At 42.0% G+C, this 15628-nt stretch overlaps 1 protein-coding gene and 1 non-coding gene across 3 annotated transcripts; one reads left to right on the top strand and one right to left on the bottom strand.

The window, feature by feature from the left end:
- Window positions 1-156: 156 nt before the first annotated feature.
- On the top strand, window positions 157-229 carry TRNAR-ACG. Its single transcript has one exon. It is a non-coding gene; the product is annotated as a tRNA-Arg (tRNA).
- A 4629-nt stretch (window positions 230-4858) lies between these two features.
- On the bottom strand, window positions 4859-14280 carry HAUS4 (HAUS augmin like complex subunit 4). 2 transcript variants are annotated; one of them, XM_033923059.1, is made up of 10 exons: window positions 14135-14280; window positions 12650-12715; window positions 11959-12098; window positions 11726-11857; window positions 10561-10704; window positions 10304-10400; window positions 10075-10220; window positions 9775-9905; window positions 9563-9631; window positions 4859-5989 (listed from the first exon to the last, which is right to left on the bottom strand). In XM_033923059.1, the coding sequence occupies exons 2-10, from the start codon at window positions 12705-12707 to the stop codon at window positions 5806-5808; spliced, it is 1101 nt and encodes a 366-aa protein (XP_033778950.1). In that variant the 5' UTR covers window positions 12708-12715; window positions 14135-14280; the 3' UTR covers window positions 4859-5805. The 2 variants fall into 2 exon arrangements, with proteins under 2 accessions (XP_033778950.1, XP_033778951.1); XM_033923060.1 differs by lacking the exon at window positions 14135-14280 and adding an exon at window positions 13941-14072.
- Between the last annotated feature and the right edge of the window lie 1348 nt (window positions 14281-15628).

Below are 15628 nucleotides of genomic sequence, written 5' to 3'. Positions count from 1 at the left end.
CACACTCCAGCCCACAATCAAGGCTAGCGCTAAAGCTGTGATCCAACCAATCAGGATATAGATAACCACCCATATTTTCAACAGCACCAACTCTAGAGGGCAGGAGACTGGCTGACGCTTTTATAGTGAATACTGAGAAGCAGTCATTCAGCCACGGGGCCAGTGGCGCAATGGATAACGCGTCTGACTACGGATCAGAAGATTCTAGGTTCGACTCCTGGCTGGCTCGAGGGCTTCAAATTTTTTTTTTTTCCTTCAGCTATTTTTCTATTCTGTTTTGTGCTAACAACATTGCTTATTATCTCAAGCAAAGGAGATGCAGGAACACTTACTGGTGACCTCTCCTGACAGATCCAATGTAATAACCGCAAGGCAATGGTGGAATAGAAATCTCTATTGTAATGTAATTAGAAATGTGTCTGTGCTAAGAACTCCTGTTACAGGAATATATAACATTATAGGCAGTGGAATGTTTTTTTGTTTGGGGTGGGGAACCCCAAAACTCCACCCTAGCCCCAGCAGGCTGCTGCGGTACGACTGAAGGGAAAGGGGATCCAGGGGTATAATTAGAGGGTTACTATACAATACAAAACGCCCTTGAGTAATAGATCACTACAGGTCCTTGATCTGGGGGGGCGGACTGCTGGGCGTGATGGACCTATGGTCTGACTCAGCAGAGGCAATGCTTATGTTCTTATGACTCCCCCACCTAACTTTCCCTGGTCACTGTAATTTTAAATCTTCGGCCAGCCATCGTGTGGTATCAATGAGCAGACCTGTCCTGGAAGTCTTCATTCTACAGCGACGCTGGGTGGTGGCTGCCCAAAGATTTAAAATTACAGCGGCCGGGAGGAGGTGGGTGGGGGAGTAGAGCCATAACACTGACGCTTTTGACTGCCAATTTTTGGGAAGGCCGAGGACCCTGTGGCATCCCCCGTTTTGACGCCTATGACTAACACTACTTACAGTATATACTCAAATGTAAACTGAGATTTTGGGGCGGCTTCCTGAATGGCTCCCATGAATTCTCAGAGGCTCACAGCAGCCATGTAGGAAGCGGCTCAGCGCCACGCAGCAGCGCAGAAAGCGCGCTCCTGCTCGATACAGCTGAACTGCCAGAACTCGCAGTAGCGACCGGTTCAACTGCAGGGCAGGAGCGTAGAAAGTTCGCTTCTGCCTGCTACACCTCTGGATCACCGGGGATTCCAGGTACACGGGTCACATGGAAGGCAAGGCAGCATGCAGGATATCGGTAGAGAGGAGGTACAATGGACAGGATAGGGAGGGGGGACAGTGCAGACCCTGGGAGGAAAGGGGGACAGGGTGCAGAGCTTGGCAGGGCAGGTAGGGAAGGGGGTATTGGGTGCAGATCCTGGCAGGGCAGGACACTTGAATATTAAGCCACCTGTTTTTTATTTGAGTCAAACCTTATTTTGCTTGGGATCTTTATTTGTGCTATACAGCATTCACACTATATGCATTAAAAATATAATGCTGTAATGCTGCTTATTTTTACTTTTTTTTTAATAATAAGCAGCATTACAGCATTATATTTTTTTTTACTTTATTTTTATTGAATTTAACATACTTTCAAGTATAACTACTTGATTTAGAAATACAGAATCATGTTCCAAAAGAAAAACATCATTAAACATTACAATATTTAAAATAAATATATATATGAAACTTAACTCTTCCTTAGACCTCCATTAGGAGGAGGAAAAAAGAAAATAAAGATATTATAGGGAGTAATATTACAACAGTACAACAAATAAGTAAAGACTTAAATGCTATAACCCAGCATTTCCCTTAAGCTACATTCCCTCCACTAGTTAAACCTTTGAGATCTAAAAAGGAACGTAGATGATCTGGTGTAAAATACACATATTTCAGACCCTTAAACTTAATAACACATTTGCATGGATAAGCTAGCAAAAAAGTAGCACCTATCTTCCTTGTCTCTTCTCTCATGCCCAAAAACATTTTCCTTCTTTCCTGGGTTATTCTAGTTACATCATGATATAACCATAAACGTTGACCACAAAAAAGTGATCCAGGCTTTTTAAAGAATAACCTCATAACTGCATTAAGATCTTGTTCAAAGATAAAATTAACAATTAAAGTTCCTCTTTCTTTAACTTCCATAGATGATTCCTCTAATATTGCCCTAAGATTTTGCAAGTCTTTATCAGTGACCAAATTCTCACCTTTAGGTATATCTAAATTTCTTTTTGAAGTAGGTAGAAAGTATACTTTATTTAAAGGCGGAATCTGATCTTGTGGATAATTCAAACATTCTACCAGAAATTTTTTAAAAATCTCAATGGGTGATGTTGCCAGAATCCTTGGGCAATTTAGGATTCTCAAGTTCAATCTTCTGTTAAAGTTCTCAATCATTTCTATTTTACGGGCAGTAAAGTTTTGTTCTTTAACAATAGTAGTAATTGAATTTTTCAATGAAGCTGACTCAGTTTGTATTTTGTCCATGCACTCTTGCTTGACTTTTACCAGACTTTCAGAAAAATTATCCATTTTCTTAACCATTACCTCAATATCTGAGGCAGTCTTCTCTACCTTCACATCCAGTCTCTTGATAGCCTCTAAAAGTGTCTCCAGTGTCACTGCTAGGGTGCTTGTTGGTGCTCCTTCTCTTCCATCAGCCCTTCCACCCAGCGTTCCAGCTAGGGCAGTAGCTCCTCCCATTGCCTGCTCCAGGGTCTCCAACTCCTCTCTCTCGGGGCTAAGCTCAACACTCTGCGCCTCTGCTGGACATGGGGGCGCAGAGAGATGCGGTGGGGACGATGTCAGCAAATCCAGTGACCCGAGTGCTCCCTCACTCAGGTCCAACGCGGAACTCTCCCGCCGCGGGGACATCTGGGCGTCGGCTGGGCTCAGCGGCTGCAAAAATCGCTGAATTGTCTGCTGGGCAGGAGACGACGTGAGTAGCGGCAGTTGCCCCGCTCTCACACTCCCCTTCCTCTTCGCATGAGGCATACCGATGAAGTAAGTTCCTAGTTTAAGTTATTGAAATAAGGAAAAAACGCTCAGCCTGCCGAGCACAGTTACATAGCGTCCGCCATCTTGATTTCCTCACAGCATTATATTTTTTATGCTTATATTTGAGTCAACCATTTTTCCTCCTTTTTTGGGGGGGAATGGGGGTCTCGAATTATATTCTAGTATATACGGTAAGCATTGCTTCTGCACCTAGTGATGTTGAGATTATTATGTTTTTATGTTACTGGATTCTATAAGGCAGTTGTCTCAAACCCTTTACAGGGCCACATTTTGGATTTGTAGGTACTTGGAGGGCCACAGAAAAAATAGTTAATGTCTTATTAAAGAAAGGTAAAACTCTTTCTAGTTTATAAATCTTTCCTTTTGGCTAAGTCTTAATAATAATATTGTCATTTATAGCTAAAGAGACATATGATCAAGAAACTTTTATTTGACTTTTGTGATTATGATAAACATACCGAGGGCCACGAGTTTGAGCCCAATGCTATAAGGATTGTCCAAACGTGGGCACAGATTCCAAATGCATGTGGAAAATACATTGATTATCGTATGCATAATTCATAACTGGGGCCACTTAACTCCATCTACTTACATCCTATTCTACTGTATAACGTGCCTTTCTTGTCTTGCAACACAAAAGGGGGCGTGGCCATGAGCATCAGCGGCTCAGAGGTGTTACCAGAAATTATGGTAATCCTGACCATATAGAGGAAATTTAAAGTCCACTCAAAAATATCTCATAAATGTAAATGTCACAAGAGATCAAACTGTACAATATAACTATCTTCACTCACAAGACCTCATCCACCCTAGGCACTACTTTGGTTCTTTTCGTGCCCTTCCTGGGGTGGTGCATTCATCATTGGTCTTGTTGGCAACCCAACGTGTAATTTTATAATAAAGGCTGTCCCATAAACAATTGTGTGTAGTGACATGCAGAGAGCACTTAACTCCAAGCAAAAAATGTAAAAGAACACTTAGCTTTGGCCAAACAGTTACCCAAACCGTTTCACTTATATAGTTTCATCAGGGGCCATGCAAATTCTATCATATCTTTTCTTAATCACTCACACAACAGCCTTCCCAGTTATTTTATATTGATTTTTTTTCTTGTGGACTCAGGTTTGACTTTTTGGGGTCATGTTCAAGTTACACTTATTTATTTATTCCATTTTCTATACTGTACCTGGGACAATGGGGGGGGTTAAGTGTCTTGCTCAGGGTCACAAGGAGCAGTGTGGGGTTTGAACCCATAACCTCAGGGTGCTTAGGCTGTAGCTTTAACCACTGCACCACTCTAGAAATCAGAATGTAGTAAAAGTGAGCCATGTCTAGGATAATCAAGCCATTGCGTCAGCACTGATGAGGTTGGCTCTTATTGGTGGAATGAGGCATTGTGACATCACAATACCAGCTCTGGTTACCACAGACTGAAACTCTTCACATTATTATTTATTCAACTTTCTATAATATTTTCCCAGGGGAGCTCAGAATAGTTTACATGAATTTATTCCGATACTCAAGAATTTTTCCGTCTGTCCTTGTGGGCTTATAATCTATCTATGTACCTGGGGCAATGGGGGAGGGGGGATTAAGTGACTTGCCCAGGGTCACAAGGAGCAGCATGGGTTTGAACCCACAGCTGCAGGGTGCTGAGGCTGTAGCTTTAACCACTGTGCCAAACTCAAACCCTTTCTAGGTCTGATCATTTATTAAGAGTTTTCTGCATGCAGAAAGATCTTTTAACACATACCTATGCTAAGCTGGTATGAATTTATACACATGCTATAGGCAGCTATTCCCTGGGGCACAGTTTGGAAGTAGTTGCAATGTATACATACTCTATGTGAAAATAATTTTTATTGAGCAATAACCTCAGTTTTGAACAAAACAAACCACACTCTCCTCCATGAAACCTTCTTGCTCTAATAGCCTCCCACTTCCCCAGAAGTCTTCCCTGGTTTATGAGTCATACTAGTGGGATAGGGCTAGGGGTGTTCTTTCTCACAATACATAAGTCAAAACACAAATGATGTTGACAGTTTCACGGATGTTTTTTTCCCAATGTTGCTGTATGACATTTTCATATTTTATGCCTAAATTCTATTCTTTGTTCATGTTTCAACTGTTAATACAGCCAAGTTACTTGGCATTTAATATTCAGGACAAAGCATGGCTTTAAGAACTTCATAGTGGGAGGATGGTGTTGAGCTTCTTAGACAGAGATGGTAAAAAGCAGGATTTAGATTTTCTTACTTATGTAAGAGGGGTGCTAATACTTTGTATACTGCATCATAATTTGTTTTGATGTGCAGATGGCTGGCCAACAATCATATTTTAATAATTGAGCAAAACTACCAAGTGAAGTGCTAAGGCACCTGTTCCCTGACTTCATTTCAGCATTGGTAGCTAAGCCAGCAAGATCTCACTGTTTTCAGACAAGTTTGAAACATTTGCCCAAAACCTTTGTTAAAGAATGCAAACAGCAGAACATGACCCAGGGCAATTGTACATAGAGTTACATATATTTTCTAGGCTATTTCTTTGCCTGTGGGCCAATGTCATTTCAATAAGTAAACTCCTTGTTTTGTTGCCAGTCATTTTTTCTGTGTTCCTCTGACATTCCTGCAACAGGGACTCCATAACAGCAACTTCTCTGCCTCAGTCTGGTACAGAAACTGCAGCACCCCACTTCCTCTTCTGTAAATTTATTTTCTCAAAAAGTAGGGGGGGGGGTTAAGGTGCCAATTTAGCCGAGTGATAAAAAATGAGGCCTCAGGCTCTTGGTTAAGAGGAAGATTTGCCCAGTTCTTCCAGGGCCCACTTGTTGTACTGAAGCTCCTGCTTCAGACGGGTGTACTCTTTCGCCAGCTCCTCAAACTCTGGCCCAAGGATCTCATAAGCGTTCAGGATCTGTCGACAGCTCTGCACATCCTGCTCCAGCCCCTGGATGTCTTGCTGCAGGTCATCCCTGAGAAAGCAAAGATGCCAAAAACAGAATGTCAGATAGAAAGAGAGTGTGCCAGAGACAAAAAAAAGACCATCACCGAAAAAGAAAACCAGAGATAGTGAGAGACACATAGATGAAAAAGAAATACATCAGTAAAAGGTAAGCAACAGACATGTGTTTGCAGTAAATTTTGAGAAAGTAAGGCCATGCACAATCTGCCCAAACTTGATTTCTATCCCAGTGTATGTAAAACAAATTCATTTGGAGGCAGGAGCCCAAGAAATGCAAAAATGCCTTCAAGCACACTACAATAATATTTTCCACAGGAATACTGGCTTTTCGTTAATACCGCTTTAAGGCAGGACTTCTTTCTTAAATGCAAATGAGCTTATCTGTGTGCAAAGTATGATAATGAGCTCACTGGAATGCCAATATGGATTCCGAACCCACATTAACATTCTTGATGGGTGAACATTAACTATAGCTTGAATAGCTAAATTTTCCTTGGTCGAACATGAACACATCAACACACAGGGAGTCCCATTTTACATAGAATATAAGAGACTGGCGTCAAGATGACCAGGTGCTGAATTCTGATGGTATTTTTAAAAAGGACTTACCAAAGCAGAACCTCTTATAAAATACTTGCAGGAATGTGCGAACAAGAGTAACCCTTTGGTTCCACTCCTTCCCTTCCTCAACCTTTTTGCTTTTATTGTAACCTCCCCTTGTTTTTATCCCCCCCTTGTACCCATTTTTGTTTGTATGTTGGTTGAATTTTTGTTTTATTGCCTCCCTTGTTATATCTTTTTAATTTTTATGTTTATTGTCTTTTAATTCAAAACAAAAAATGAAAAACTATTATTCAATATAGGTGATCTTCACTCTCATGTAGAATCACTTATCACCATCTAAAATCCTAAATAGGATATTATAAAAATCAAATAACACTCAATAAATATTTGTATATAAATGTGAGACCATCACAGCTGCTCACTATCTCATTCTACCGCCAAACCGTGTTAAAACTTGCACGTTGGAATAACCATCTGTACTTATCTATGGTGGAGGTGCTGTGATCGTCCCACAATCGCTCCGGTCTTTAAAACTTTATCAGAAAGATGCTAATGCTGTCTCATACTTCCCTCGACCCCCCTTCTTTTAATAATATTTTTTTATTGTAAATCGCTTAGACTAACTGTGGTTGTATTTGCGGTATATCAAATAAATTGAAACTTGAACATCATTGTTCCAGCTGCTTCCATAAGGAGCTGTTGCCATTTGCATGTCAGGTTACAATTGTGCAACTTCTTCCACATATCATTTTTGAACTGGAATAGCTGCATGTGGCTACAATTTTAATATGGTTTCCTTTTGGCGCACTTTTTATTGGAGAAAACCATGACAGCAGGCTCATTGCAAGCACTTTAATTCCGTTCTAGCTTTAACTCAAAATACTTAGATGGAAAATATACTTGCTTGTTCAATTTAGGTGTGATCCAGCTCGGTTTTTAAGTGTCCCCTGAAGAAGGCAATTTCTATTGTGGAAACTTGAATCCTTGATGGGAATATAAACCAGGATTTTTGTACCAAACATTTGAGTATATACGGTAATAAAGAGCTTCTTTGCAACTGGAATTGACATCTCTTTGTGACTAACACTGTATAAGGCAAGATTTTTTCTTCTTTTTGGGGGGTTAGTTTGCTTTCATAGTGGGAGGAAGACAGGATCGGATGGTGACCTGCCTATCGGGAGCCAGGGTAGAAGATATAGTGAACTGCATCAATAGGCGAAAAGGGCAAACAAAATGCTAGGAATGATTAGGAAGGGGATCACGAACAGATCGGAGAAGGTTATCATTCCGCTGTACCGGGCCTTGGTACACCCCCACCTTGAATACTGCATCCAGCACTGGTCGCTGTACATGAAGAAGGACACAGTACTATTCGAAAGGGTCCAGAAAAGAGCAACAAATGGTTAAGGGGCTGTAGGAGTTGCCATACGGTGAGAGATTAGAGAAACTGGGCCTCTTCTCCCTTGAAAAGATGAGACCGAGAGGGGACATGATTGAAACCTTCAAGATAATGAACGGAATAGACTTAGTAGATAAAGACAGGTTGTTCACCCTCTCCAAGGTAGGGAGAACGAGAGGGCACTCTAAAGTTAAAAGGGGATAGATTCCGTACAAACGTAAGGAAATTCTTCTTCACCCAGAGAGTGGTAGAAAACTGGAATGCTGTTCCGGAGGCTGTTATAGGGGAAAACACCCTCCAGGGATTCAAGACAAAGTTAGACAAGTTCCTGCTGAACCAGAACGTATGCAGGTAAGGCTAGACTCAGGGCACTGGTCTTTGACCTAAGGGCCACCGCGGGAGCGGACTGCTGGGCACGATGGACCGCTGGTCTGACCCAGCAGTGGCCATTCTTATGTTCCTTTCAGAGGTAGACATAAAACTACACATGATTAAGGAAAATGATTCCCTTAACCCAGGCCAAAACAGTGGAAAACTAATCCATTCGAAGGCACTGCCCCTGCAGAACTTGAGTTTGAAAAATTCTGGTTTATGTTCCAAATATGCTTAATGCTCTTTACTAACTATACTCAGACTTTTTGAACGTGACAACATAAGCACATAAGCATTGCCTCTGCTGAGTCAGACCATAGGTCCATCATGCCCAGCAGTCCGTTCCCACGGTGGCCCCCCAGGTCAATGACCTGTAGTGATCTATTCTACTACTCTATTACTTTACAGCCTTCTGTACTGTATAGTAACCCTCTAATTGCACCCATGGATCCCCTTTTCCTTCATGAACTCGTCCAATCCCCTTTTGAACCCCAAAGTCGTACTCTGCTCTACCACCTCCTCTGGAAGTGTATTCCAGGTGTTCACCACCCTCTGCGTGAAGAACTTCCTAGCATTTGTTCTGAACCTATCTCCCTTCAATTTTTTTGAGTGCCCTCTAGTTTTTGCTGCCCCTGCTAGTCTGAAGAATCTGTCCCTCTCTACCTTCACTATACCCTTCATGATCTTATGAGTTTCTATCATATCCCCTCTAAGTCTCCGCTTTTCCAGGGACAAGACATTGGTGGGTATAGCGCTGGAACTGGGGGATAGCACCATGTTTTCTTTTTTGTTCCAGTAAACGTTCTGGATCCTGATATATTGCCCATGCCATGCGTTTCCCTCTTATTTTTACCTCTTTATGTTTACTTTTCTAAATTAATTGTAGTACCACCCTGTCCCTCTCATGTATTTCTGAATCTGTCATTGTCCATGGCTCATATTTTAAATATGTTTTAAGATTATAATTATATTCCCTTTTTATTTTTTAATGTACATCGCCTAGAATCTATGATAGGCGTTCAATCAAAAATTTTAATAAACTTGAAACTTGATAGCTCTATAACTGGGAAAAAGGCTTATCCAGAGTTTATTGGAATGGAGAGGGACCTTTTCACCCTTCCATGGATTACCATTCCCAAAAACCTTTCTACACATGAGATGGTAGTAGGATTCCTTAGGTCTCTTTATACCTTAACTAACACTGACAATTCTGAGAACTGAAAGACATGTGCCAGGCTGGGTCCTCACCTGATCATACCGTGAACCTCCACCTTCTCGTTGGTGTATGTGTCAGTGAGGATCTGCAGCTCTTCCATTCTGAGAAAGGGAAAAAAAAGAACACGCAAAGATGGAAAATGAAGAGGTGAGCTCCCTGGGTGTACGCTCTTCCTTCAAAAATCAACTGCTGCTCCTCCCAAGAGAGCATGCTCTCTGCTCCTGACCCAGCACCTCCCTCATACCTAATCTTCAGGAAGAGCGCAGTGCATTTAGTTTCCAGGTACTGAGCACTGCTCCTGTCTGTCTCCGATTGAGACTGCAGCCGGAATTGCACTGCAAGGGTCCGCAGGAGGTCAAGACACCGCAGGAGAACCTGAGAAACGGAGACATTAACAGCAGGCAAAAATGACAACAGGACAGGAAGAACTAGGAGACAAAGAATGAAAGGAATGATGAAAGATCTGAGACATGGGTTTATGTACATCTTGGGGCCTGTATTACAGATACTATGTAAAGGGAGGGGACCTGTTCCCTATAAGTACCTGTGGATATGCATGCCTCTGCTTCTCCAGCAGTCCCATCATCTCTGTATGCTTTTCTTTCTCACTGCACAGCCTTCGCTTCTCATCCTCCAGTGTCATTGCCAGCCGTGATGCCTTGGCTGCCTTCAATACCTCGCTGTCACCATCTGCGGTGAGAAAAGGGTGTTACATATGTTGCAGAGAGCTACATGAGCTGTAGTTCACCAAGTCTGACAGCCCCTAAACTTACTGGCTTCAGGCTGGTGGAAGCAGAGAAGGGAGAAACATTTGTGTTTCAGCCGCTCTTCGATCTCCCGGTGCAGTTGATCCCTCACCTGTAGTAAATCCTGTACAACGGAGAGAAAGAGAAGAGATAGGGGGGTGCTGGAGAATATTTTATGATTTTAATTTTTTTCTGGAGCTGCTGCTTTCCTTGAAACATAAACACAGGGCCATAAAAGCTCCCTAAATGTACTGTCAATTGCCCTGTCTCTCTTCATTGGGTACCTTCTTCATGGGCAAGTATCCCTGCAGATCCTGTGCATTCAGCCCCAGCAGTGGGGGTTGGTCCTCAACTGTGACAGCACCAGGGGGATCCAGCATCTGAGAACACTCTGACACCAACAAACACTGCTCCAGGGACTCATAAAACTAGACAAAAGAGAGAGACAGAGGGGGTAAGGGAAGCTTCCGTGCAAACAGAAAGACAACAGGCAACACCCTCATCTCAATCTGGATACTCTCTCCATAGTTAGCAAACCAGGAATAACAGTAAGACTCTCATTCCATTGCAGTTTTTGCTAAGAGCCAACTGGCCTGATTTTGTGTATGGCGCATGGGATCAAATTCCATGACAGCAGATAACCTTACTGGATCAGACCAATGGTCCATCAAGCCCAGTAGCCCATTCTCATGGTGGCCAATCCAGATCCCTAGTACCTGGCCAAAACCCAAGGAGTAGCAACATTCCAGAATCCCAAAGAGTCACAAAAGATTCTAAAACCCCAGAGTATCAAGATTCCAGGCAGAATCTCAAAGAATAGAAAGATTCTGGAACCCCAAATAGTAGCAACGTTCCATGCTACCGATCCAGGGCAAGCAGTGGCTTCCCCCATGTCTTCCTCAATAACAGACTACGGATTTTTCCTCCAGGAAATTGTCCAAATCGTTCTTAAAACCAGCTACGCTCCTAGTCACATTACATGCCAAGACTATGGCACATCATCCCCCCCATCCATTAGATCGTTAAACAGTCTACGGAACTTCAGGAAGGCCGTGAAAACCTTCCTCTTTACAAACCCAGCTCCTTAATGACCTGCGTCTGAATCCCTGACTGATGGATTTCAAAAGCACTGCCTAATACACCAAACGGACTCTCACTAAAACTTGTATGCCACTTAAAAATCAATCCAATCAAAATTAAATTGTACTATATTCTAAAAGCCAACCTGATCTGTGACACCCACCGGATCAAAAACTGCCATATTTCAATGATCCACAAATCCTTTTTGGAGGATGGGCTAAATAAATATGTAGGAGTGATCTGGGCTTTAAGTTGGGCACAATGTGGTTGGAATTGTGATTTATACAGTAACATTTACACTCGCACTCAAGTGACTCGCAGGATTAAACCTAGGAGAAGCTGCTTTTGTTCTCACTCTCCAGGCATTACTTTTTGATCCTCAGGGTTGAGTCCAGGCTCTCGCAGCTTGACCCGGTACTCCAGTAGCATCTCACGGATGAGGCGATCTATGACCTCTGATCTCAGCCAGGCCTTTTTCTGCAGTCTCAGCTCCTTCTCTGCCTGAAATGAGGAATAAGCAAAGGGGATGAAGACTGGCTGTATCTTCAGATTTGGCACCCCCAGCATCTCAACCCTCCCTTTCCATGACACAGCCTGATTACCTCATCGAGCTCTTTCCTCAGCAAGACACTCAGCCCACTCTCATCTATGTGCTGGGAGACCTCAAGCAACAGTTTGGTGAATTGTGGATTTCGGGATAGATCCTCCTCTGCTACCTGACATGGGGGCAGCCGGCTGCAAACTGCAAGAGAATAGAAAAGACAAGATCCTCTTTTGTTATGTACCTGTTGTTAAGAGCCACCCACATATGGAATGTTTCATGCTGAATTTAAGTAAATTTCTGACCACACATTTGGCTAAAGCTGATCTAAAATGGTAACGTTAAAAAATAATCATAGCTAAAAGAGAATACACAAGATATGTGCTAGAAAAAGATAACTTTCTCTAACTTATGATCACATATTTTTCTTACATCATGGCATACAATGAGTGTAGTGACATCCCTACGGTCAAGTGGGCAGCCTGTGGCAGTTGATGCATCCTTTGTACAAAATAGCTACTTCTCTTTCAAGGGACAATTACATGGATATTTTAAAGAAGGAATTATACTTTCATAACAGACTCTTATGTTTCAGTTAGCAAGGTGATAAACAGATATAAAATAGTTAAACTAATGTCAAAACATGCAACAATTGAACTGCTTGTTTTGTAAATAGTACTATACATCCAATACTTGGCTATATACTATTCCTAGTAGCAAATAGGAAATCATTTTCATAAGCCTTGCCATACCTTGAAGGAGTGTGTCCGAGTACTCAGAAGAAGCAGATACTAGTGACGTGCCTGCCATCTAGTCTCCTGCCACAGAAATAGAAATCCAAAATGATCAAACAGTTCTTTAATAAACCCACATTTAAACTTTTTTTCTTTTCTCCCCTTCATCCTCCTTTGAAGTAAGAAGTTGCAGGTAAAGTCAATAAGCTTTTATTTATTTCATGCAAATTTGCAGTGCACCAATCTACGAAACAAATAAATCCTCTTGGCAGGTTACAATAGATATGAAATCCACATGCACATATATTACACCTGTACGAATCATAAATATCTTAACTTATAGTCAAATCATTCTAAAATAAAAAATGTTTAAAATCCCAAACAAAGGAAGAAATGTCTTAAACAAGAATGTCTTCAATTTGTTATGCAATATCATACCATCTCTTTATAGTTAGATAAAACATAACTCTGGCCATATAAGATAAAAATTCAGTTCATCTGTATGAATACCTTACATATATAGCTATAACTTTATACACACTTGACGAGTACACAGGGACAGAAGATTGGCTGAACATCAGCCTTCAAAATAATCAGCTGATTTGCCCCTGCTTAACCTTCCCCAACGTTAGGCATGTCTGCTGGCTGGAAGGCTAACAGAATAAAGCAGAGCAGCAAACTTCTCAAACGTGTGACCATATGGCTCCAGAAAAAAGGGGACAGACAGATTGAGACATCCGGGTTTTACTTCCATTGAAAGCAATGGAAGTAAGGAGAACAGATTGAGACATCTTGGTTGCTTTCTATGGAAGTAAAACCCGGATGTCTCAATCCGTCCCCTTTTTTCTGGAGCCATATGGTCACGCATGAAGAAAAGCTCATGGTAGAACTGTTCGCAGATGTCTGAATGTTTGGCATCCACTGAATAGAACACTGCGACATACAGAATGTTAATTATATACAGACTTTATGCAAAGAAAACTTGCAGCTAAGGGGGAGTATGCCAGTCCAGACAAGTGGGAGCAGCAGTTATCAGCGTCTATTTTCAGTGCATGAGTTTTGCACAAATTAACGGGCAGGAAATTTGTACAAGACTGCTATTTAGAGGCTGATGTGTGCTTGCATTTTTATGTGCCCATCTGTTATCCCCCCACCCTCTGCCCATTTGAAACTTTCAGCCGTTTTCTTCTGGTTGCAAAGGAAGCAGAAGCTGGGAGTTAAATCTCCCCCATTTCCTTTTCTGCACTGCACAAATATTTAGGAATGCATTTTAATGGAAGGTGCACAAGTTACAGCTGTTGTTTCTTACATTTGAGCTGTGCACAAGTTCAGGGTGGCAAAGCAGACGCCCTGACTGCCCTCGCGCTCCCACGCATGCGCAGGTCCCTCCTCTGCCCAGAACGCAGCCATCTTTTCCGCTCTTAGGCGACCAGGTCCCCCCCCACCCTTTTCCCTCCGCGGTCCGGCATCTCTCCTTCGGCCCCAAAGCCCTCCCCGTCCTACCTTCAAACTCTGGGTTTCCTTCGCCGGCGCCCCGCCCCCTCTAACGCATCCTTCCCTCGGCCTGGCCCCCGCTCGATCAGGAAACGGGAAGCTACGTCATCAGGAGGGGACGGAGCGCTGGGGCAGGGAGGAAGTGGCGTCAGAGGAGGGCGTCCACTCAGGCCCAAATTTGAAGATAGGGGAGTATGAGGACGAAGGCCCCGTGGGGCAATGGTGTCCAACTCAAATCCGTTGTAGGGCCACATTTTGGATTTGTAGGTACTTGGAGGGCCTCAGAAAAAAATAGTTAATGTGTTATTAAAAAAATGATAATTTTGCAAGAGGTAAAACTCTTTCTAGTTGATAAATCTTTCCTTTTGGCTTTAATTTTAATAATAATATTGTCATTTATAGCTAAAGAGACATATGATCAAGAAACTGTTTTATTTTACTTTTGTGATTATGATAAATATAGTGAGGGCCTCAAAACAGTACCTGGCAGGCCGCGAGTTTGAGACCACTGCTCTATAGTGTAAGTCAATGGTCTCAATCTTGCGGCCCTCACTATATTTATCATAATCACAAAAGTAAAATAAAACAGTTTCTTGATCATATGTCTCTTTAGCTATAAATGACAATATTATTATTAAAACTTAGCCAAAAGGAAAGATTTATAAACTAGAAAGAGTTTTACCCAATGCAAAATTATCATTTCTTTAATAAGACATTATTTTTTTTGGAGGCCTTCCAAGTACCTACAAACCCAAAATGTGGCCCTGCAAAGGGTTTGAGTTTGAGACCACTGCTGTGTGTGGCTGCTGCCTGGGACACAAAGGACTTTGTGCACTGTGCTTTAGCTCGCCAGATGATTTGTCTTTGATTTCAAGTTTATTAAAATTTGATGAAATGTTAATCATAATTCTAAGCATTTTACAATATAAAAAGGGGAGGACATTGAATGTACTTAATATTGACTAGGACATATGACATGCTTGAAAACAAGAGGAAAGTGGGAGAAATACAAATTAAAACAAAACAAATAAGTGAAAAAACCAGAAGGATGGTGTCACCAATTTCTATATCAGACAAAAATAGAGTCTCCCCTGATCCAAAAACAAGGGGTGAAGGGAAGAGATAGCCCCAACAAACACACTACCAATAATCCTAAAAAAAAATTTTGTGAAGGGAAAGCCCTCAGTCAAACAGCCTGCAATGGGGGGACACCCTAAAGCACCAGCTGCCACAGTCATACACCCAAAAGGATAATAGGAGAAGTAAGGTGAATATTTTCTTTCCACGGAAAGAGAAGGCAATTGGTATTGGAAATGTTAAGAGAGCCATTTTATACAACCATGTTGTTCTCTATCTGTGATACAAAGGACATTTCAGACCCCTGAGGAACAAGTGTTTTCGCGATACTTTGCTTGTCTCCAGTCATTCTCTGCTATTCGCTCAAAGACAAGTATCTTTGCCTTAGCCCTGAGGAAGGCGTTAGCCGAAACACGGACCGTGTAG

This window comes from Geotrypetes seraphini, chromosome 16 (genome assembly GCF_902459505.1).
Source record: "Geotrypetes seraphini chromosome 16, aGeoSer1.1, whole genome shotgun sequence".
In the NCBI taxonomy this organism is placed as follows: Eukaryota; Metazoa; Chordata; class Amphibia; order Gymnophiona; family Dermophiidae; genus Geotrypetes; species Geotrypetes seraphini.
Note: the sequence above shows the minus strand (reverse complement) of the source record. Positions and strands in the feature narration are given on the sequence as shown.